We start from the raw sequence: 25,625 nt of genomic DNA, 5'->3' as shown, positions 1-25,625 counted from the left end.
TGTAATGACCCCCTGATTTGTCATATAACAGCCAAAGGAGATTAGTGAGTGACCACTTTATTTCTTTTATAAAAATTGTTATTTGAATAGAAAAAAATCACCATCCTAATTTTAGTAACATACAGTAAAACATCATATTATAGATTGTTGCCATATCTTTTAGCAGTAAAAATACTTGCCTGAAGTCTCTTTGCAGCATTAGAAAATGTAAAATAGCTAAAATCGTCTATAAATATTTATTTTGTGGTAAATATTTGTGTTGAAAATGTCCCTGACTTCAAGGGTAGAGAATGACACATTGATGGTGGTAATTTCAGTTAAGAGAAATAAAATTCTGCCACTTGTTTCTTGTTCGTTTTCCTGCATGTTTATTATAATCACTTTTCTGTTATGTTACTGTTTACAACTGGAATAAACATTTAAACTGCTTCATTCTGTAGAAATTTCATGCATGATTGAACACTCCAGAGTCTCGGACAATGAGTGTGGTTTTGTCAGGCATGGGAAGTTCGATCCTGGCTCAGTCCAGTGGTATTTGATGGTGCTCAAATACGTCAGCTTCGTGTCTGTAGATTTACTAGCATGTAAAAGTTTTCCTTTGTGACAAAATTCAGTGTTCTGTTTCCTTTTCATCACCTTAGAGCTGGACATTTTAAAAACCCTTCCTAATTGCGTTCCTACATTGTAATAGCAATACATACTCTAAATTTCATTTGTTTATGTAGAGTACTTACCTTGTCATTGACTTTCAATCTGTCAGGACATTGCCTTTTATATTTGTAGACAAGTATCATAATAAAAATATTTCAACTCATATTTCACTTCTTTAAGCCCCCAGTCAACCCTCAAGTGGATTTTCCGAAAACAGAAGACGTGTTTATTTTTTTTTTAAAGAAGATTCCAAATACCAATTTTCATGCCAGTAATCTTCAGTTTTAGAAATAACAGTATCATAATAAAAATAATTCATCCCCCTTTTTAGTTCTGTTTACACCTCTTATGGGGTTTTTTCAAAAACTAAAAATGCATGTTTATTTATAAAGGAGATTCCAAATACCTATTTGCACATCTGAAACTACTTTAATTTAGTGAAATATAGGTATCCTCATAAAAAAATTCAACCCCCTTAAGTTGATTTTCCTAAAAAAATACGTGTCCCTTTATTTTTAAAGGAGATGCCAAATACCAATTTTCACGCCTGTAACATCTTTAAGTTTTTGAGATATCAGTATCCTAATAAAACCACTTTTCAGTCTTTCTTACGCGTTACACATCTGTAACATGTTAAGGTATACCTTAGGTATGTTAATTTTAAAAATTTACCAGCTTTTCATTTCCCCTTAAGTGGATTTTCCAAAAAACAAATTATGCATGTTCCTTTACTTTTACAGGAGATTCCAAATACCAATTTTCACTTCTGCAACAGGTTACATTTTTGAGATATACTGCAGATATACTCATTTCTAAAATTTGCTCCCTTTTTTTCAATCCTGTTCACCCCCTTGATTGGTTTTTCAAAAAAAAGGAATGTGTTTCTTCATTATTAAAGGAGATTCCAAATACCAATTTTCATGTCTACAACATCTTCAGTTTCGAGATATAAGAGTCCACATAAAAGGTATCCAACTGCTTTTCACCCTTTTGCACCCCCTTAAGGGGATGTTCCAAAAACAAAACAATATGCATTTCTTTATTTTTAAAGGAGATTCCAAATACCATTATTTACTTCTGTAAACTGTTAAATTTTCGACATATACTCATTTAACTATTTTCCCCCGTTTTGACCCCCTTGGCCACGGAATATCCAAAAATCCTTCGTTAGTAAGCACTTACACTGTGATATAAAAGTATCCACTAATTTCATTTCTGTATGTCCAGTGGTTTTGGTTCAGCGATGAGTCAGTCAGGACATGTTATTTTATATATATATACTGCATCTGATAGCCTAAGTTTGTTGTCAAAATGATTAAGATCTGTATAAATGAAGTGAAAATAAGTTTCTAATTGCATGTAGAAGGAATCAGCTATTTTCCTGTGACAACCGAAATTTCAATATTACAAGGAGCAGAATCAAGTTACTTGCTGTTTTAAAAAGGTGATAAGCTGGTGAGGCGTCCCCTAGTGCCAGTTGTGCCCAAATGCTAGTATGTCTTTTCCTGATACGGAACATACAAGAGAGAGAGAGAGAGCGAAGATCCTGGGAAGAGAGAAGAGTGCAGTTTGGACATCCCTTAGCCGAGACTATTGCTTTACATCCACCAATGAGAAATTAAAGCCGTGTATTTGTTCTCACCGGCAAACAGATAATTTAAAGCTATCTCCCAAGATAGTCAACAGTTAACTAATATGAATAGTTCAGGTCATGCAATAGAAACTAACTAAATTTTCAAGCTTTGATCCTGCGGTAATATAGAGTTGAATAAGTTAGTACATGGGCCTGATGCTGTGTCGCAAATAGCAGCTCTTTTAAGAACTACTTATTCATCTACCAAGAAATAGTTCCAACCCACCCCGTATAAGCGACTCTCTTCTGGTACGGTTTTAGGGTATAAAGGATCATTTGAGGCGATGACAAGTTAGAAAGACCAGGCAAAATGGCCGTGCAGTTAGGAGCGCGCAGCTGTGAGCTTGCGTCCGGGAAATAGTGGGTTCCAACCACACTGTTGGCAGCCCTGAAGATGGTTTTCCATGGTTTTCCATTTTCACACCAGGCAAATGCTGGGGCTGTACATTAATTAAGGCCATGGCCACTTCCTTCCCAGTCCTAGGCCTTTCCTATCTCATCGTCGCTATAAGACCTATCTGTGTCGGTGCGACGTAAAGCAAGTAGCAAAAAAATTTTGAAAGAGAGTGATCATGAAGTAGGAGCGAGAAGCTTCTGCACGTCATCTGGGAATCCCCTGAGTGTATATTATCAGACCGCAAATCCTGAGAAAGTGGGCAGAAGGAATAAAAGATCTCCCAGCCCAATACACAGCATCTTATTGCCAGTCGGTCTGTGTGGGGTCGTGTCTCAAATCAGATAAGCAATGTGATATTTATGAACAGTCAGCCTTGTGTGTAAAGCAACTGCAAGTGAATTTAGGACGTACATGGTATGTTGAACAGGCACGGGGTTACATAATTCATTAAAAGTTCGTTTCCGAACATCGTAAATATGAAAGCAAAGAACCGTTCTTAAGGTGAGTGTATAGCATTCTGTACCTGAAGCCCTATTCGAACTGACATCCTCCAGGGATTAATGTAAATTGTACATCGCGTGGAGAAGTGAATTATTGCATCCTGAGAGCAAGTATTAACAGGAGTAAGAGTATTTTGTGTATTTAGGGGGCGCTATGTATACAGTGAATTTCTTGGAAATTATTCAGTCTTCAGAAAAGCAGGTTTTTGATACGTGCTCTGAAATGAACAGAAAGGAACTCTCTTGCTAACGGTACACTACCGTCCTACTAGTTGAGTGGTTTACAGCCGTGGGGCGCTTTTGACAACTTTTACTTTGATTGTGAAGCTTCACTTTTATTCTGTGAGGGACGGGAATGTGTAAAATTACAGGTATTATCGATCGTATGTCAGTGTGATATATAAAACAAGAATCAATATTATTGCAAGTGTAGTATATGTGCTACCTGGAAAATATCATACCACCAAATTGTAATGCAGTTTTAAGCCCAGTCATGGAGAGATCTTAGAGCCAGCTGTGGAGACGTGAACCAATGTTTCTGAGTGGTAGGTGATCTTGTCATACATTCCTTTGGCGATGATGATTATGATGGTGACAGCTATGTATCGGCCTTTAAATATGCCTTTCATGTAAGTAATTAGTTTAGGTATTGTCTCAATCTCAGCTGCTAATGTAAATAACTCTGGCTACATTGGACAGCGAGCATGCTCCGTTCGTTTGTATTATGGAGGGAGAGTTGATGTTGGATCAGCTGAGACCGGTAATGGAAGAGATGACTGATAAGTTAGAGACTAAGAGGTTAAGATTCAGAATTGGAGAATTGAGAGTTTCAATAATAAGTTAGATGTTCAGAATGAGAGTTTGAAGGACATGAAAGTTCAAAACAGTAGTTTGAAGGATGATTTAGAAGAATCCAGTAAGGGTTTGAAAGTCATAATTCAGGACACAAGCTAGTTGCAAAGAATCCAGTGATTATTTAAAGGTTGGAATTCAAGACACGATTGATAAACTAGCAAACATAGAAATTAGTATTCAGGACACAGGCAAGTTGTCAGGAATTAAAAGAGATCTCAGATGGAAATTTGGAGGGAAATGGACAAACAGTTCGTGGAAGTTCAAGTTAATCTCAAACAATTCGTCTAAATTCATGATAGTTGAAAGACAGACAGACATTGATAAACGTTTTGTGTGATATTCAGGAAGAAATAAAGAAGGAACTTGAGAAACATGTAATTGATGGCCAGGTGACACATAAACAGCTGACCGATAGCTATGTGGTATTTAGAGCAGACATTAATTGGCAGATAGAGGAGTTGCTAAAGTACATGAATGATGGTAAGGGGAACACTTTGAGAATAATGAAGGAGCAGCGTGAAAATTTAACAGCTGGTGTTTAACAATTAGATTCAAAGATAGACTATTTGCGGAGAATTCGATAGCACTTTAGCTTTGAAGACGGAAACCCTAGAGAAGAGAATAATCCAACACCATGATGAAGGTCAAAATTTTTTAAGGAACATTCCAACACTGCAATTAATGCCAAAGGGATTTCTTAAGCACATTGGTAAGCATATAAAATTCCTGAAGAATGGTAGTTAAGTTTGGCTGAACGGTACCTCGAGGTATTGTAGTTTAAAGAGTTTCGTTATAATTTTGACATGCCTTTTTAAATACATTTCGTTGCACAGAAGTTCAGCAGAGTCTAGGCTCTAATTGAATTATTCACGTAGGTACAAAGCAGTAGGCCCTACCAAGTATGCAGAATACATCCCCGTCCAACTTGTCAAGATGCATTAACTTGAATTGCCATCATCTGATCAAAAATTGGTTCAAGCTATCCAAAACCAATTGCCTCCGGAAGTCCTAAAGATGCTTATCGCATCAAAGGTAGATTCGCCCATATAGTCTGAGATGATCCTTTGGCAGTTGGACCACATACACGATCAGACATCTCGAGGTGATTTTGGTCTCACGAACAGCACGTGAATATGGCCAGTGAAGCCCGAGAAGCAAGTCAGCGAAACTCAGACAGGGGAAACAACATCATCCTGAAGTAACGCGGGAATACCGAGGTAATTGGTAACACTCATGTCCTTATAAAACCACCTACTCAATATAATATATTGTTGTTGTTAATAAAAGAATTTTATAATTTTAATATATTATCCTCAATACGGTTCCATTATGAGATTAATTATATGTAACACTCATGTCCTACGAACGATCAGTGAAAGAGGCGTGGAGGAAATTGGAACTACAGGGAGAAGGGGAATCCTAATTGGAAATGGTATTATGGAAACAGATGTAACCGGAGGCCTTTCCAGAATAATCACGTTAAGGGAAATAACCGACTGCAGAGTTCTCGATACGATATTGCCGGAAGGTGTCAAGAACAGGTTCGCCACACCAAAGGTTTGAGGAGGGCTCAGGATGAGAAGGACAAATCGTAGTCTCGTAACTATATTCAACGTACGATAGCTCGCAAACTACTTGTACTAGAATCCTGAAAACACACCATTCACAGTCTAGTTTATTTCATTTTAATTTTGTTGATGTCATTACTCATTGTTCCATTTGAAAAATGTAACTTTCTGAAATAATACGCATTCTAATTATTATTAAAAATAGCTCCTGACATTTCATGAATATTCTTGGTGCTATGTGATTCATCCTGTATTTACTTACATGACTAGTAATCTGTTCTTGTTCCCGTGCATAGTTCTTTTTAAGGATTCACGAGTGACAATCCTTACATAACATTTCCTTTCCCCAGAGTTTGGCTCTAATATATTCTTCTGATTTTAGTCAGTTGAACCAAAACTGTCATTGAAGAGCAGTAAAAAGCTTAGCTTTTTCCTCCAACATGAAGAACACAAGTCTCAGTGATTGGTGCTGTAAAACCCTAGAATTCCTGATATCCATTAAACTGATCAGCAACCACTCCTGCAGTCAGTCTTATTAAACTCCACTTGCCCCTTTCTCGTCATTGTCTTTCCCTTTTCACATTAATTCTGCTAACCTTTGTTAAATTCTATGTATTGTTACCTTCCAGCCTTTTGTACCTTAATGCTGTTTTAATCAGCGAATTAACTTCCATGAGATTACTAGTCTCCTAAAAGGTCATGGAACGGCAGGTATCATCTTTGATGGCTTACACTAATGGTGAGGGGAGGGAGAGTGGACGTTCCAAGTGGTCCCACAACCTTGAATATTATCTAACAGTGACCACACATCCAGCTGCCCCTCGTGCATGAGAGAATAGTGACGACACAGGAACTTACACTCTCATTTATCTCTGTTGTGGCCTCTTGTCTTTGTCCTGAGTTTATATTACTTGCACCATGACATTCCAGTGTATGATAACATGACTTTTTCCAAGTCAGTAAATATATGAGGGAGCTAATTTAGTAAAAACGAAAGATGGATATTGATGTAAAATATCTTTTGTTCCTAAGTATACCCCAAAATCATAACATCGTATATGAAGGAAAGTATTTTAAAACCCCAAAATATTGCTTTGAAGACTTTTTGAATTCTTTAGCCGTGCTTACAACATATCTTTCCCAAACATATGACTATGGCAAGGTTCCTACCGTTACATTCTTATGACTTTTTTTAACATTTTGGAGCATTGAAAGCTGCCTCATAGCTAAAGGTAGCAGCCGTTAGCTCAGTGAAACCACAGTAGCAAAAATAAAATATGTCAAGGGATGTAAATTTTACACGAAACAAAATTCTACGCTGGAAAGAAGTACTAATATTTCCTCATAGATGGCACAGAGTTCGTAATGTTGACACTTCCCTTAATGTCCTAAATTAATTTTTTCAAATTTCCATTTCATTTTTTGATATTTACCTCCTGGTGCTTCCCCTGCAAACCATGTGACTTGTCACGGTGCGGAGGTTCGTGCGTCCCAATGAAGAAGATAGCTGATCCAGAGGTTCAACCATATCGGATGGGTATCTGTCGAGAGACCACACTAAATGGTTCATAGAAAGAGGGGGTAGCAAGCTTTTTGTAGTTGCACGGGTGGCAGTCTAGATGATTGAGTGATATGGCTTTGTAATAATACACAACATGGCTTAGCTGTGTTGATACTGCTAAACCTCTGAAAGCAATGGGAAACTATAGCTGTAACTAACTCTCGAGGACATGCAGCTCTCTCTCTTTGCATGAAGTACTGATAATTGCTTCCTCCCGCATAAAATATTCCGGGGTTAATATATTCCCCGATTCGGATATCCGAGTGGGGACTATACAAGTGGAGGCAATCATCAGAGAGATGGATAGTGACATTCTGCGAGTTGGAGCGTGGAATGTTAGAAGTTGAAGTAATTGTGGTAGGTTAGAGAATCTGAAAAGGGAGATGGATAGACTAAAGTTAGATGTAATTGGTATAAGTGAAGTACGTTGGCATGAAGAACAGGCTTTTTGGTCAGGAGACTACAGAATTATCAACAAAAAATCAGACAGGGGAAATGTAGGCATTGATATAATAATGAGTAAGAAAATAGGGCAGCGAGTAAGGTACTACGAACAGCATAATTTAAGGATTATTGTTGTCAAGACAGACACCAAACCAATCCCACCACAATAGTGCAAGTCTATATGCCTAGTAGTTCAGCCGATGATTGGGAAATCAAGAGAATATATGAAGAGATGGAAGATTTGATACAATATGTAAAAGGTAATGTGAATCTAATTGTTATGGGATACTGGAATGCAGTGGTAGGGCAAGAAAGAGAAGGTAATACAGTAGGAAAATTCGGATTGGAACAGAGGAACGAAGTAGGAAGTTGGCTGGTTGAATTCTGCACTGATCATAATTTAGTCCTTGCTAATACTTGATTCAAACACCACAAATGATGGCTGTATATGCAGACGAGACCTGGAATGTATCAAATAGACTTCATTATAATGAGGTAGAGATTCTGAAACCAGATGTCGGATTGCAAAACTTTCCCAACAGCAGATGTGGACTCTGACCACAACTTGTTGGTCATGAAATGCCGTCTGAATTTTAAGAAATTTATGAAATGAAGGAATGCAAAGAGATGGGATCTAAACAATTGAAGGAAAAGAGTGTGAGGGATTGCTTCAAGGAACATGTTGTACAAGGACTAAATGAAAAGGCTGAAGGAAATACAAAAGAAGAAGAGTGGACAATCTTGAAGAATGAGGTCCGTAGGCTGCTGTATAAATGTTAGGAAAGAACAACTAATAATCAGGGGATATCTCAGGAGATACTAGACCTGATTGATGAATGACGAAAATACAAGAATGCAAGAAATGACGAGGGCATAAAAGAATACAAGCGATTAAAAAATGAAGTGGATAGAAAGTGCAGGACAGCTAAGGAAGAATGTCTGAAGGAGAAGTGCAGGGGTGTTAAAGGTTGAATGATCATAGCAAAGGTAAACACTGCATACTGGAAAATCAAGGAAACCTTTGGAGAAAGGAAATCTTGGTGTATGAATATTAAGAGCTCAGATGGAAAACCTCTACCAGGAAAAGAAGACAAAGCAGAAACATGGCAGGAACATATCCAACAGTTGCATCAAGTTAACGGCAAAGATGATGGTTCTGGAACAAGAAAGAGTCCTGTTGATGCTGATGACATGGGACACCCAGTTTTGAGATCAGAAATCGACAGAGGTCTGAGAGACATAAATAGGAACAATGCACCTGAATTACTGACTGCCTTAGGAGAAACCAGCATGGGGAGGTAAGATGTATGAGACAGGAGAACTGCCATCCGATTTTCCACAGTGTGTTGTGATACCTATTCCCAAGAAATCCGGTGGTGACAAATGTGAAAACTACCACACCATTAGTTTAGTATCTCGTGCCGACAAAATTTTAAGACGTATTATACAGAAGAGTGGAATGAGAAGTGGAAACTTAGTTGGGGGAGATCAATTTTGCTTCAGAAGAAATGTAGGAACATGTGACGCAATCCTGACTTTACATCTGATCTTAGAGGATGGAATTAAGTAGAACAAGCCCACATACATGGCGTTCATAGATCTAGGAAAAGCATTTGATTATGTTGATTAGACCAAGCTATTTGTGATTCTAAAGATGATTGGGATCAAATAGCGAGAACGAAAAATTACCCACAATCGGTATAAAAATCAGTCTGCAGTGATAAGAATCGAGGGCTTTTAAAAAGAAGCAGCAATCCAGAAAGAAGTGATGAAAGGCTGCAGTTTGTCCCCTCTCCTTTGCAGTGAGTATATACAACAGACAGTAAAGGAAATCAAAGTGAAGTTTGGAAAGGGAATCGCAATCCATGGAGGGAAAATCAAAACCCTGGGTATTACTGATGATATCGTTATTTTCTCCGAGACTGCAGAAGATTTGGAGAAATTGCTGAATGGTGTGGACAGAGTCTTGGGTAAGGAGTACAAGATGGAAATAAATAACTCCAAAGTGAAAGTAATGGAGTGCAGTCGAACGACGTCAGGTGATGAAGATAATATTAGATTAGGAAATGAAGTCTTAAAGGAAGTAGATGTATATTGGTACTAGGTTAGTAAAATAACTAATGATGGCAGAAGTAAGGTGGACTAGCACAAGCAAGGAAGAGCTTTCTGTAGAAAGTAAATTTTCAAAACCGACTTCCAACCCATTAGGTCGTCTTATGTACATTTAGCATGTGTTGAAGAGTTATAGAGTACAGAACAAAAATGGCCTACTGGACACCAGTGAGATCCGAACCCACAACCCCCCGATTTCATGTCGATATTGATATAGGTATTAGAAAGATGTTTCTGAAGACCTTCGTCTGGAGCGTGGCATTGCATGGAAGCAAAACATGGACGATAACTAGCTCAGAAAGAAAGAGAATAGAAGCTTTTGAAATGTGGTGTTTCAGAAGAATGTTGAAGGTGAGATGGCTAGATCAAATCACGAACGAAGAGACGCTTAATCGAATTGCTGAGAGAAGATCGATTTGGGTAAATTTGCTGAACAAAGAGATATTGAATCGAATTGTTGATAGGAGATCGGTTTGGCCAAATTTGACAAGAAGAAGAGAGATGATGATAGGACACATCTTAACACATCCAGGTCTTGTTCAGTTGGTTTATGAGTGAAATATAGTTACAAAGGATTGTAAATGTTATCACAGGATAGGGTGGCATGTGAAGGGATGCATCAAACCAGTCTGTGGACTGATTTAAACAACAACTTCCTTGTGGTCATGTTATTTGGCAACATGACACTTCATATGTTATTACATTGTTTACATCCTCGGGACAAGGCAGTATCATATGTTACCACAAGGACTTTGCACTACTGTAATGTTTTGCAATTACGATAATGATTGTTTACAAACAAATTAATATGATGGTAGTTAAACCAATGATGTTTTGACTACACAGATATTTGTTTGGACATGAGGATTTGCAGATCTTTCACATAATGGTAAGAAGGATATGGTATATTCATTAGGTCACTGAGCCGTCTGAAGAGCTGGGTAGATTGTTATAACCACTCAAAATCATTACTGCAAAAAATATTTAACTTCTTTTGTAATGTTTAGATTAGGACAGTTTTGGAACAAATTTTTGGTCTCTTTCTTGAATATCATCAACAGCCAATTCAAAGTGCTCACTCCTTGAAAAATCCTTGAACTTTCGGAAATCTCGTGGGGAGAAAATAACTTCAAACTCCTCCCATTTTGCCTTTAATCCAATAAATACTGATATGTTTTTGTTCTCTTCTTTCATGTAAGATGATTCCTCTTACCGGACAACTCATGGCGTTCGGAGCTCTTGTTCCAGATGAAACTGCAGAAATATCTTTGGGTGACTGATTTTCTACGGCATTCCCTGCCTGGAGTACTCCAGATGTGCTCGGTTAATTGTTTATGGGTTGCTGTACTTTATTTTCTGGTATTGTAGTGTTATCTGTCAACATGATTTCAGCATCAGCAAGTAATTGACTTGTGGACAGATTGTAAACAAAAGTGAAACATAGCAGTGAAATGTCCTAGCCTTACTGTATGGTCCCAGAAAAGTCTAAGCATCTGCGAGCCTACAAAAGAAACACAGTATGCCTGAATGGAATATACATGCTTCTAGACAACACTTACATAGAGATAACAAATTGAAAATGTAATTACATACTTATTCATTTTAGTTACCTTGTTCTTCAGTTACAAGAGCTGACAATTATGCAATCTGCCTCAGTACCAACTAATTCAATTGTCTAACAGAAATAGCTGCCAAGAATCGTGGTGCAGTCTGTTGAACAAGCAAAGTAGATGATTGTTAAGAGAAGAATCACGTTTCTTGAGACATGTTATGTATTATCGCATGGTAAGTTTAGGTCATTATAGGTTAATAGTGGCTCATCCAACCTAAATGTTTGATATGATTTGAGCCATGCATGTGGTTCAGGTGGTTTACAGGTTATGTCGATGATTTTCTTCCCAAATTTCATATGAGGTTGCCTGTCAATGTCTATCTCTGGAGGAATGCTGTGTGCCCAATGCCTGAAGTCTTCTGGTGTGATCCAGATCATGTACCAGTATGTCACTTGTATTTTGTGCCTCAATCTCATCCATGGCTCCAACGGTATGAAAGTGACTAAGTTACGAGCATTGATTGTAACACCATCAGCCACATCCTATAAGAAAGGGTGTGAAATTGTCTCTCATACCATTGGTTCATGTATATACTTTATCAGTGGACCTGAGAGACTGTTATTTAATCGAGGAAAGCGAATGAAAACTAACTCACTCCTCATTTTCTTAGCACACCTCCTCTGTAACCACTAGCTCACTGTCACTGGATGGTAGAGCTGTTGAGTATCCTCCCTGCCCTCAGGCTGTGCTCTTCACAGATACCAGAAGTGATTTATTTTGTGGTGACATATACTTACCAGTAAATTTTGAAGTTCTGTTTTTTCTGAATGGTTTTTTTCTTCTTGGATGAGCAGAATAATTGTGTTTTAGAAAGTTATACTTGCTCCAGGAATGTCACTGAGCTACTAAATGGGACAGTTTTCCCTTCCTTAGTGCTGACATGTTTTTTTCCACATGTAGACATTTTCTGATAAATGATAATGATTTTAAAATGGCTCATTTACTAGGAAATTATGAATGGTCATGCTCATATATTGGTGATTAAGTTCTCAGATATGTCTTGCAGAATGTGTGTAATATATTGACTTTCCTACAGGACAATTATGAACTTCTATCAGAGGAGACACATTTGAAGGAAGAAACTAAATCAGAGTTGGCAGAGCCAGGACAAACACAGGTGAAGACTTTTGAGGTAATCTAATAATTTGATAACCTGTTTAGTCATCATCATCATCATTTTCCTTTATCCAGCTGTAGCCTGGTAGGGGCAAATATGGTTCCTCTCCACTTTCTTCAGGCTTTCCACCACTCCTCCTCCAACACTGTGTCCCAGTCCAGGTTTCTTTCTATAATGCTGCGTTGGATGGTATCCTTCCATCTCAATCGTGGTCGTCCACAGCCTCTCCTTCCTTGGATTTGCATTTCCATCACCTTTTTTGGCATTTTTTCGTCGCCCATTCGCTTTATATGCCCAAACTATCTTAGTCAGCTCTTCTCTATTCTATCATTCATTTTTTCCACTCCAATTTCTTCCCAGATTTTCTCATTCCTTATTTTTTCTCTTCTACTCTTCTGTATCATACTCCTCAAGAACTTCATTTTGGCTGCCTGTATTCGACTCTCATCCTTCTTTGTCATTGTCCAAATTTCTGCTCCGTAAGTTATGGGTACGTAATACATCTTGTACATAGTTTCCTTTGCTTCCGTTGGCCCTTCTTTGTCCCATTACATGTTTCTTACACTATGATAGAAACAACTTCCAGCTTGAATCCTTTTACTAATCTCAGCATCCAGTTGAGCATTCTCCATTAATTCACTCCCCAGGTATTTAAACGTTTCCACTACATCCAGGGGCTTGTCTGCAAGTCTAATCTGACCTTTCCCTTCTTTCTTCACTCTAGTCATAACAAGAGTTTTACTCTCTTCTACACTTATTTTCAATCCACATTCTTCAGTCTTCTCATTCACCACATTCAGCTGTTCTTGAACCTTCCTGTCTTCTTCTCCCCAAATCACAATATCATCTGCAAATAACTTCATGTTCATTTCTCTTTCTCCATATGCTGCTTTTGCTGTTCTCATGATGTCATCCATTACTATTGTAAACAGGATTGGTGATAGAACACTTCCCTGTCTCAGCCCACTAGTTACTTTGAACCAACTTGTCCTGCCAACTTGTGTTAGCACGCAACTACAACATTCCTTATACAATGCCATGATCATTTTTATTAATTCCTGTCCAATTCCTTTTTGCACCAGAATGTCCCAAACTTTCGTCCTGGGGACACTGTCATATGCCTTTTCAATATCAATGAATGTCATCACCATATCATTCCCGTACTCCCAATGCTTTTCCATTAGTTGTCTCATAATGAAAATGGGCTCTATTGTTGACCTTTCACTTCTGAAACCAAACTGATTTTCCTGTATCTGATTCTCAACCATCAACCTTATTCTACTTTCCAGTATCCTTTCCATTATCTTAGCAACATGGGATATTAGAGTAATTTGCCTGTAGTTCTTCAAAACTTTCTCATCACCTTTCTTGAAAATTGGGATGATTATTCCTTTTTGCCAATCCTCAGGGACCTCCTTATTCTCCCAGACATTCCTGAGAACCCGATATGTCCACTGCAGGCCTACAGCTCCAGCTGCCTTTATCATCTCCACTGAAATTTGATCTATTCCAGCAGTTTTTCCATTCTTCATCTTTGTTACTGCCATTTCAATTTCATTCATTGTAATTTCTTTATCCATTTCTTCATCAACTAATTGCCTTTCCTGGTCATTTAGTTTAGTGAGAATGGAAATTCAGAGAAATTGGTTGAAGTTATTTCAACCCACATTTTGAAGCACACAATTTTTTATGAAATTGCCAGTTTTTATAAACCTTAATATTCAAATTTTCTTCAAGAGGTCCACACTAAGTATTGTATAGTAGATATTATCCTTCTAAGCCCTTCCCTACCACAGTGAGGCATATGGCAGCTGGTTTCATCACTTCTACTGCCGCCTTATTCTATCTCGATTTTGGTTAAGAGCACAGCCGTCTCCATATTGTCATGCATACTGTAGGAGAGTTCCAGATTGACATACCAACCCATTTCTTCAAATCATCAGTCCTAGGTATTTATCTTTTACCAAGACCTCTTCTGCCTAAAATTATTCCTTGAAGTATTTACTTGAAGCAGACAGTACTTTGATGATTGCTCATAATGTAACCCATATATTTCAGTCTCCTCTATTGTATTGTCTTGATGAGCTCAGGTTGACAGCTCTCTTTTTTTCTTGAGTACCCATACTTTACCATCCACAATCTGTTCCTATTCACTCGTATATCCACATCTAGAAAGCTCGGATTCTCTTGTGTGATTACTGTAGGCCTGTACTCCCGTTTAGCAGGATGGAGGGGCCATAGCACCTGACTGTTCTCCTTTTGAGCTTTGGTCTCACATTACTTCAGCACATGCTCATGCAGGTGAACCAGGCTTTCTGTCTCCAACATTTGATTTTGATAGAATGGTTCTCTGTTACAACCGGAATAATTTTTTTACCCTTTCTATCTGTTTGTTGTTTACCAAAAGAAGTTAAGGTAGTGTAGATAGTATAGATTTCTTTGTTATTACAATGCAGATCATGTTCTTTTTGTTTAGCAAAAGGCCATAATCCTTGGTTACTTGATAGACTTTAGTTTTGAAATCCCTGAATGTAGTCAGCATTCAACACTGTGTCATTGGACTCATCACATACGGTACTGTATATTGTTAGAAGATTTATCATTAAATTTAATACCGTTTTGGAGCCCCTAAGGTGCTTTTGTGAGTTTCTTCTCTGAATAGATGTTTAAGAGATTTCTTACTCCTTGCATTACTTGTACTGGCATTTGACATTTGATTGGCCTCACTAGAAATTGGTAATAATCCAGATGTCTTTCTCATCTCTTCCAGTTTCCTGAGCGCTTTATACATTTTACCTTGCTGAAAAAGGTTCAGATATATTCTTTGTTCCACACAGAAAATGTACACATTGTTTCTGAAGCCTTTGATTCATTAAAAAAACACTTGCATAGTAAACAAGTCCTCACTTGGGCCAAGACGGTTACAGGAACCAAACTGTGATTTCCTGATATTCTCTAATTTTTAATAGATTCCAAAATAACAAGTGACAGGTCATTTATGAACATGTAATAAGATGAACACAGTGACAGGACATTTTAGGAAGGCAAAGCAAGAGATGTGGAGATGGTCCTTGTCTCTTCAAGTTTCTCTTCTTTTATTGCTCCTTCTTCCTGTGCTTTTCTCTCATTATGTTTGTTCTTATATGTTCCTTTCCTTGTTTCTGTCTTCATATAGTTGTCACATGACACTTGTTGGTTCATTTCCATTTTTAATATTTGTACATTGGGAGAATAAATTATGTTTTTATCATGCACATATGATATTAATTTTGTCAGCAATGTCTTGTTCAGTTATATCTTTTTATTATAGTTACCTCTGTACTCTACACTTCTTAATTTATATTCCATATTGTTTGCTTACAGCTATTTGCTGATGTTAAGGATGAAATATTCAAAGAAGAACATACAGGTGGTCAACTACATGCAAGTTCCAAAGACGGAGACAAGTAAGTAAAGTCTCAACAATGTGTTCACTCGTGTCCTCTGTGAACAAGTGGTAGAGTATTGGCCTCTGGATCCCAAATCCAGCACAGTTTCACCCAGTTCGTTCCCGAATTCTGTACTTGTCTCCGTGAATCAGTACTGTTACATTTGACTCTCGGTCTCAAGTCTTCAGATTAGAACCTGTCATGTTACAATGTTCTGGAAGCGCTTCCAGTGCCACCCTTCACTCAACCATAACATCTAGCGGTATTTTTGTTATATGATATCCATGATTTTAGATCCACTTTTCTTTGCGGCAATAGAATACAGTGGCTCGTATGAAGCCATAGTAGATTTTTATTTTGGTGTTGTCCAGTCGATTAGTTTTTTTAAAGTTGTTTGAGAGGGAAGCTTAACATCAGACACCTGCCTGGATTCTCTCCTATATTTCATGGTCTTATTAATTGCAGTTAGTTGATCCAGTTCTAACATTTATTGAGATTCTGATAGGTGCAAACCCAATAATAAGGAATACAAGTGATAAATACATTATTACTACAGTTGGATACTATAATACTAAAGCAATTTAAAATTAAAACATTTAACAAATAATTCGGAAATTGAAATAAACTTATTAAAATACTGATGTTAAAACATTGTATAAATATCATTTCCAATCATGAAATAAATCTATATTAAAACGTTAGGGCACTATTATCAAACACACACATGAAGAGTGATATATATAATGAGGTCCTGGTATGTGTATTCAGCACTATAGAAACAATTAAATTAACTATTGAACATAGGTTTCATATTTGTGGATACTCAGGATAATAAGTTAAGAAAGGAAGAACGTCATCCAAAATGCATCAAGTACACCCTTATTATCTGAATATCACACTATTGCTTTCCAGGCTCTGAATTTATTCTGACATTTGTAAATCTATATCTGTTGGGTTTAAAGCCATGAACCTGGGATCCAGTTGGTGGAATTCCAGCACTGATCCACAGAGGCTGGTGTGTTATATTGCCTCTTCTGTATTTCATTTATTCTTCATCATCTCTTTACCTCCTTGCGTTTTGATGACATTCAATAAAGTTGTCAAAATGTCAAGTTCTTACGGCCCTCCAACATTTAACTCAGGCTTCTCCAGCTTTTTCACAATCTTTCTTCTCACATCTGGTCCTGGAAGTAAGAGCTGATTTGTGCACTATTTGCTGATCACAGGCAATCTATGGTTTACCACTCACTTACTTATCACAGTATTGCAAGTGCCACCAAACCAATAAGACTGAAATGTGGTCGTAAGTAAGAGGTATGAAACCAGTTTCAGAAATTCTTCAGGATGAAAGTAAAAGCAAGATAAGTGGGAAATGAGTCAGAGTGATAGGTTGAGGCTGCTATGATAGTAAATTTCTTTTCCATATTGAGGCAGTGAGTATATTATGAGGTAAAATGTTGGCAACTCTGCCTTTTGTCTAGCTGTTTTGTTTTAAAATGAAGGATTCTAATGTTTTATTTTGCACAAGTGTTATTCTCCAAAACGTTCGTGTAGATTAGGTATCGGTTCGTCAGTATTTCGTGGCCAATGGATTGTCTCCTTGCTTTCTTACTTAACATACATCTCAGACATGCATTACCAGATAGTTGGTGAGTGTAGCAACTGGCCAACTACATCTGTAACAGTCAACTGATCGCACCTCGAGAGCTCCATTACCTCATGTGAAGAACAAGTACTTCTGCCAGTCCTACTGTAATTCATAATTCTCAACAGGAAGGATTTAGTCATCATTCTGCACTCTCTAACGCATGGCATGATCTAGAAAATAGGACTGATGAATACAAATGTTTCTTTTTGTATAATGTTATAGACTGAGAATTGTGCTCCCTGTTTCTGTAATACCCTGTGACAAACTTGCAGTTTTCATTTCATGGAGATCTTGAGCTACAGAGTTTTGGAATTTGTCAAACTAGAACTAAAGAATTTAGTGCAAAGGGAAAATAACTACCGTTAGAGTTAGTTGAATTTATATATAAACAGCTTAATGGAAGTTTGTAAAAACATGGATAAGACTCTATTGGGTTCTTACAGTCAACCTTTCGGTAGTTTTTCAGTTAGTATTTGAAAAATTAAGCATATTTCCCTCCAAACGAAACTTTTTAAACAATATATACCCAACAAGTAAAATAAAAGGCATCTTCTGTAATTAAACCCAGACAATAAAACTTTGACACTCTCTTCATCACCTGGTGCTAGCAGTCTCTAGTAATGGGTATGACCATACCACACACAGACTGTTGCATGCTTCGAATGAGGTCATTAAGTTTGCCACAGAGCAAACAATCCCACTCCTCTTTACTTAGTTCCTCAAGATTGTCTTTTGAGTTTGAACGATTTAAAATGCCCACTTTCAGATCGTTCCATGCATGCTTAATTGTATTAATATCTGAGGGCTGTGTAGGTCATTCCAGTCAGGATATGTTCTGTTTTGGAGATACCACAAGGCTATTCCATGATGGTGAGTTCGTGCATTGTCATCTGCTAGAATTAAATAATTGCTAAACACTTTTTGGGAGGGCAACACAAATGGTTGCAGCACCTCTTGAATGTATTATAGGCCATTCAATGCAACAAGGATGGGAATGGGTGAGGTCCAACATCCCAGCATTATTCCTGTCCAGAACATAACACTTCCATCAGCATGTGGATTATTTTGCACAATATAAGTCTTTTTATTTTCGTTATTCTGTAAAGAATGGCTTAGGAATGTAGGCATAGAAACTGTGGGTATGGGTAGGCATTAAGGGGTATGAATGAGGAGTTGGAGTGTTTCAGGGAGATAATTAGGATTCTCTCAGAGGACAGGAGAGAAAGTATGTCTCCTTCAAACAATATGCAGGATACAGTAGATGGTAGATGTAAAAGAGGGATGGGAAGGAAGGGGGAGAATTGTAGAAGATAGGTGGTCGATTGCAGGCTAAGAGCTCTATTCGGGATCGGAATTCATGACCGGTGTCTGTGAGAAATTGGTATGAATCACTGCAAGTACAATAACAGAGCGGAAGTGAGGAACAGGGAACTGGTGCTGAGAAGTATGGAAGCAGGAGGAAAGGAGAAGGTAGGAAGGATAAATGTAAAGTAGAGGATGGGAAAAGATGGGTTGGGAGAGAGAAAAAGGAGGAGGAAATAGCTTCTTCAGCAGTGAGGAAAGATAGGGCTGACCAGGAGGCGAGGGATCTAATGAGTGAGGCCCTGGTCATGGCGGATTCCTTTGCTAGTTCACATTCTTCCATACACTGTCCCCACATGTCTAGCACTGGTTGTGTTCCTGGAAAATCCTGCACAACACTTTTAACAAAAGTCATACTGGCAGTTCTCTTTGGAGCAGACTGATGTCTCGCAAATAGTCTGTGTGACTCTGAACTGGAGCAAAGCTTTTGACCAGGTGTCACATCAAAGGCTTCTGTTAAAACTTCACAACTACGGCATTCAGGGTAAACTGCTATCATGTTTGAGGTCGTTTTTGGTGGTTTGAACGCAATGTGTTGTGTATGGAGGAGCCAAATCAGACCTTTTTACAGTGTTAATATTTCTTTATAATTTATTGGTCTATAATTTTTTACAAATTTTCTTTAAATTGGGTATTTTTTCTCTAAACTAGAATTATTTACCACGCAGTGAATTACTTGTTCATTTAAGTTTTCTGAAGTAATTTTTTAAGACACCTGGTTCTTTCCTAGTGAGCTTTTGAGAATGACCAGGATTCCCCTGCTTAGATAGGTTCCAGTTCATTCTTGATTCGTCAGATGGAAGTAAATGATACACATGTTGCTTCGACTTCTCCTTTCACTGTAAATTTGAGTTTCAATGGAGCAAGCACAGCTTCTCTCTTCATAAATTGTTGAACATTAACAATAACTTCACTGGTTTTAGTATAAGGATATTCGTACAGTAACACACTTTGTACTGGTGGTGACTTCAACCGCTAATGTGTTCCATCTCAGCGTTCTGTCCGATATGATAACACATGGCAGTCGACTGAGCAGGAAGTACCAGACCAGTAGGTATCCTCCCTATTTGTGTGATCTGTAGGCTGTGGCTCTGCTCTCTCGAAAGAGAACGCTGTACAAAACAAATATTTTGAACTTGAGCAACTTGTGCTTGAAACAATTTACATCGTAAAAATGAGTGCTTCACTTTCTTTTTATAATCAGTGCATTGCCAAAGCAGTGTCAATGTGCGTTTTCTCTCTAGAATGTTACAGTTTCAGTGTTTATCACACCCATGTGTGCATTTAAAAAGAACATTTTGTAAGTTTACAGATAAAAATTTAATTTATTTCATGTCAGTGTAGTTCTCCTGTGTTTCTGTCCCTGAATATCACCTCATCTCCCTAGAATCTCACACAGTCATCATCATCATCATCATCATCATCATCATCATCATCATGAAAGTAACTACTATGTATCTAAAATGTTTCAAAATATGACGATAATAATGCTATTGGTTTTTACATCCCACTAAGTACATTTAAGGGGTTTTGGAGACACCTAGGTACCAGAATGTAGTCCTGTATGATTTCTTATAACTGTCAAAAAATCTACCGACATGAGGCTGACAGTCAATCACTACTGATCTTCATTTAGAGCAGTCGTCCAGGTAGCAGATTCCCTACCTGTTGCTTTCATAAGCCTTTCTTAAAAGATTGCGAAGGAATTGAATATTTATTGAACATCTCCCTTGGTAAGTTATTACAGTCGCTAACTCCCCTACGTTTAGATGAATATTTGCCTCAATTTGTCCTCTTGAATTCCAACTTTATCTTCATATTGTGATCGTTCCTACAGTTAAAGACACCTCTCATACTTATTCATCTACTAATGTCATTCCACCCCATCTCTCCACTGAAAACTTAGAACATAAAACTTAGCTGAGCAGCTCATCTCCCTTCTAGAAAGTCTTCCCAGCCCAAACTTTGCAACATTTTTGTAATGCTACTCTCTGTTGGAAATCACTCAGAAGAAATCAAGCAATTTTTCCTTGGATCTTTTCCAGTTCTTGAATCAAGTAATCCATGTGAGGGTCCCATATACTGGAACCATACTCTAGTTGGGGTTTTACCAGAGACATATGTGCTCTCTCCTTTACATCCTCAATACAACCTCTATATACTCTGAAAACCATGTACAGAGAACTGTACTTTTTATTTTCAAACATATTTATGTGATTACATCAATGGAGATGTTTCCTTATATAACACCTAGGTACTTACAATGATCCCCATCAGCAACTTTCACCGCATCAACTCAGTAATTAAAACTGAGAGGACTTTTCCTATTTGTGAAACTCATAACCTGACTTTAAACAGCATCCATATCACAACATCATTGAGGTCATCTTGCAGTTGCTCACAATCGTGTAACTTATCTATGACTCTACAAAGAATAACATCATCCACAAAAAGCCTTATCTCTGATTCCATTTCTTTACTCTTACAGTTTATATATATCAGAAAACATAAAAGTCTAATAATATTGCCTTGAGGGATTCCCCACTTGATCTTTACAGGGTCAGATTAAGCTTTGTATATACTAATTCCCTAAGTTCTTTTTCTAATAATATAGCCACTGATTCAGTCACTCTTTTTTCTAGTCCTATTGCGCTCATTTTTTCAGTAATCTCCAAGAATCCACCCTATGAAATGCCTTAGACACATCAACCACAGCACAGTCCATTTGACCTCCTGAATCCAAGATATCTGCTATATCTTGCTGGACTTCTACAAGTTAAGCTTTAGTGGAATAACCTTTCCTAAACCAGAAAGCCTTCTGATGAACCAGTTATTAATTTTGCAAACATGTCTAATATAATCAGAATGCTTTCCCAAAGCTTACATGCAATGCATGTCAAACTGACTGGCCTATAATTTTCAGCCCTATGTCTATCAAGCTGTCTTTAATGCACAGGGAATACTATAGCAACTCTCCATTGATTTGGTATAGCTCCTTTGTGCAAACACTAATCAAATCAGTACTTCATATATGGTACTCTATCCCAGCCTATTGTCTTTAGTATAACTGTATAAGTCATATACATTCCAGCTGCTTTTCTCATTTTCAACACTTGTATCTTTTTGCAAATGCCATTGTTAACATAGGTAAAGTTTAATGCTTCTTTAGTATTTGTCACCCCCTTTATCTGGACATTATGTTTGTAACTAACAATCTTTACATACTTCTGACTGAGCCAATGACCTTAGATTTTAGGCCCCTTTAAACAAAAAGCATCTCTTATCATAGTTCTGACTGAATACTTCAGTCTTTTGAAGATACTCACATTCACTCTGCCCTTGGTCATTAATGATTCCTGGAATGTCCTTCTTGGAAAAGTACCTATATCTACCCTTCCTTTTTTCACTAAAATTTGTATGACTGCCAATTATGCTTGCCATAATGTTATACTTAGCTGACTTCTTTGCTGGATTCAATTTCCTAGGAAGTTTCTTCAATTTCTCCTTACTTCCACAGCCATTTCTAACTTTGTTTCTTTCCAACCTGCACCTCCTGCTTAGTCTGTTTATTTGTGTTTTATAATACAAAGGGCTCTAGGAAAGTTTTTCAATGTGACTGAATGCTTTAGACTTTTTCAAAATAATTTCCACCACACTCAATACACTTCTCCATACGTCGAAACCATTCACTGAACCAACTCTGCCAATTTTCTTTGGTTATATTTTCACACACTTGAACCCATGCTGCCAGAAGCTCCAAGTTGGATGCAAAATGCTGCCCTTTCAGCTTCATCTTCACTTCTAGGGAGAGTACAAAGACACATGGGGCAAGATCAGGACTGTATGGAGGGTGATCTAGCACAGTCAACCCTGATCTGCAAGAAAATCCATTGTTACATTAGCATGACGAGCTGGAATATTGTTGTGATTCAAGAGCCAGGTGTTGAGCCATGACCTTGGACAGAACTGCTTGAGAACCTGGATGTCCTGAGGCAGACAAGTCTCACTGTACCACTTCGCAGTAACTGTCCTTTGTGTTTCTAGCGCAACCCAAGTCAGTATGCCCCGTTTAGTGAAGAATACAGCAATCATCCTTTTATTCACTAACCTTGACTTTTGCACAGTCACAGGAGTTGCCTCATCTTCAAACAGCCACACCTTTTTCTGGGATTTTGTTGGGACATCCTATTAATAAAGCCAAGTTTCGTCAATTGTAATGTGCCTATAGATGTTACGTGAAGTCCCATTTTCAAACAGTTTTAGCATATTTTGGCCCATTTCACATGATGTGCCATTTGTTCCTCTGAAAGTGAATGGGGCACCCAAAGGGAACTAACCTTTCTAACATGGAGATAGTCATGTAGAATTGAATGACTAGCTGGTGCAGGCATGTGGAGAGTCTCTTCTACCTGCTGATATGTCAACCACCTCTCTTGCTGCAACATTTCCCTCACAGCTTCATTGTTTTCCTCAGTCACTGATTCAAACAGTCACCCAGAACAAGGATCACCTTCAACCCCAAAATTTCCACTCTGGAAATCTGTGTACCAGCGGAAAATTGTTGTCCAATGTGGACAGTCTTTCCCCAGCACAGGAGTCATTTCCTCCAGGTACTGGTCAACAGTTAATCCATGAGCAAATATATAGCAGATAATTACACGATATTCATATTTAGAACACACTGACACCTTAACTTGCTTTCAATTCCACTGCTTGGTAACAACTAGTGTGAAGGTTGTGCCTTGCTGTCTTCCGGACAAGTTTTCACCCCTCTTTTCATCCCTCACCATAAGAGGGATGTCCAGCCAACCAGTTTTGCACATTGCAAAATTTTCCTAGTGCTCTTTGTACCATTCATTACCACCTTGAAAGGTACAATCCTGTTTTTGCAATCCTCAACAATTGCTTTGGACCCATCCCAGATTCTGTTTACATGTTATTCTACCATTTTCCACCAGTCACAGTTACTTTTTAAATATTCCCTCATGCCTGTTTTATCAGCCATATTTTACTGCCTAATTATCCTACTTTTAAGACCATCCTTTCTGCCTCATTTATTTTTAACTGCGACAAAAACAGATTTGTGAATACTGATACTATGTATTACTTCAGTTCCTCTATAGAGCTCATCAACACCCCATCACTCTAGTGCGGTTCCTTCACTTTCTGAATGAGCTGTCCAGTCCATATTAACTTATTTGTCATTCCTGTCATTCGTATTACGTTCCTAATTGATGTTTGGTAAATTGTGATCTCCCTTTACAATCACTTTCCTCTCCATGTTGTTTCCCACATAGCTGATTATCTTATCAAATAATTCTATATCAGCATCAGTGCCAGCCTTTTCCAGACTGTACACTCCAAAGACATTATCTTTATAGATGAGCCTTACACCTAGAATATCTTGTTTGTAACCTTTAGCTTTCTCATTGCTTACAAATTCTTCTTTCAGCAGAATGAATACCCCCCCCCCCTTCTACCATTCCCATCCTATCTGTACAGTACGCACTCCAGTTCTGTGAAAAGATTTTTCTGCATCCATAATATCATTCCTCAGCCATGATTCAACTTCTGTTACAATATCTGGTAAGTGTATATATTAAATTACTTAATTCTCTTTTTTTCTTTACAATACTTCTGCTTGAACATCGTCAAATGCCACCAGACTGAACTAGCATCGAACCTGCCAAGTTGGGCTCTGAAGTTCAGAGTTCTACCTTCTGAGTTGCTTAGCTCAGCTCTTCTAAAGATGTACCATAGTATGCTCTTTCATAATAGTGCCATTTGCATAGTAGAGTTACTTCCATGAAAATTTTTGTAGATAAATAATGTGTGTAAATATGTTTTACTTCATCAAGCTAGTACATCCCTTTTAAAACCATCCATTATGTGTATTATCTAATCTTAACTCTTTTGCAAATAGTTGACCACCTTTCTTACAAATTATTTTCTTGACCAAAAGTTTTTTGGGTACTTGACTCGCTGGTTGTTCTGAATAGAATCTGCCTGCAATTGGATTTTCCCACAACAGGTAAGCCACAAAATAAATATTCTTTACTTTGCCAGCAGTAAATAAATATCACTGTCGTCCAGTTGACTGTAAATCCTTCTCAGTACAGTGTTTAAGTGTTTTTAAATGCACACTTATTTACCTTAAATTTCCTCTGACATACATGAAATTTACTATTCTGCTCTACGCTGTAGAGAATGTACTGTTGTCTTTCACGTGTTTAGGTTTCATTCAGATTGTTTTGTGGCAAGTGTCATTTAAAAGCTGCTGCAATTTGGACACCCATTCTTATGAACCTTGTGCTGGAAACATTCTCTGTGTACATGTGCATGCTTTATGGTTAAATTTTTCTACTATGCTACTATGCTTGCTATAATGGTGAATGCAGAGCTTGGTCTGTCTTGGTCTATTTCAGGTAGAATGAGCCTTCTATATATATATATTGTTTGCCACCTGTACCATTTCTTTCACTTGTTTACTCCTGGATGTGCTTATGCAAATTGTGAGTATGAATCATGAATGGTTGTTTACTTTAGCATGGAGAATCATTTCTACCAAACCCATCTAGTTGAGGTCATATATCACATTTATAATAACACGACATTGAAGATATCTGTATTGTAATATTGTAATAATATATAATAATATAATATAATAATATAATAATATATAATAATAATAATAATAATATTTGAGACATATGTTAACTTCAATACGGAACCAAAA

The 25,625-nt window shown here is 37.6% G+C and overlaps 1 protein-coding gene across 1 annotated transcript in view; it reads left to right on the top strand.

Moving 5' to 3' along the window:
* The window catches only part of LOC136874637 (gastrula zinc finger protein XlCGF57.1), a 214,118-nt gene that overhangs the window by 17,062 nt on the left and 171,431 nt on the right, over positions 1-25,625 (top strand). The window contains exons 3-4 of the mRNA XM_068227988.1: positions 12,371-12,466; positions 15,815-15,897. Of these exons, the coding sequence (XP_068084089.1) occupies positions 12,371-12,466; positions 15,815-15,897 (179 nt within the window). The remainder of the gene's footprint in view (positions 1-12,370; positions 12,467-15,814; positions 15,898-25,625) is intronic.

This window comes from Anabrus simplex, chromosome 5, assembly GCF_040414725.1.
Source record: "Anabrus simplex isolate iqAnaSimp1 chromosome 5, ASM4041472v1, whole genome shotgun sequence".
Taxonomy (NCBI): domain Eukaryota; kingdom Metazoa; phylum Arthropoda; class Insecta; order Orthoptera; family Tettigoniidae; genus Anabrus; species Anabrus simplex.
The sequence above is the reverse complement of the archived record's forward strand: the minus strand, read 5'-3'. Positions and strand labels throughout refer to the sequence as shown.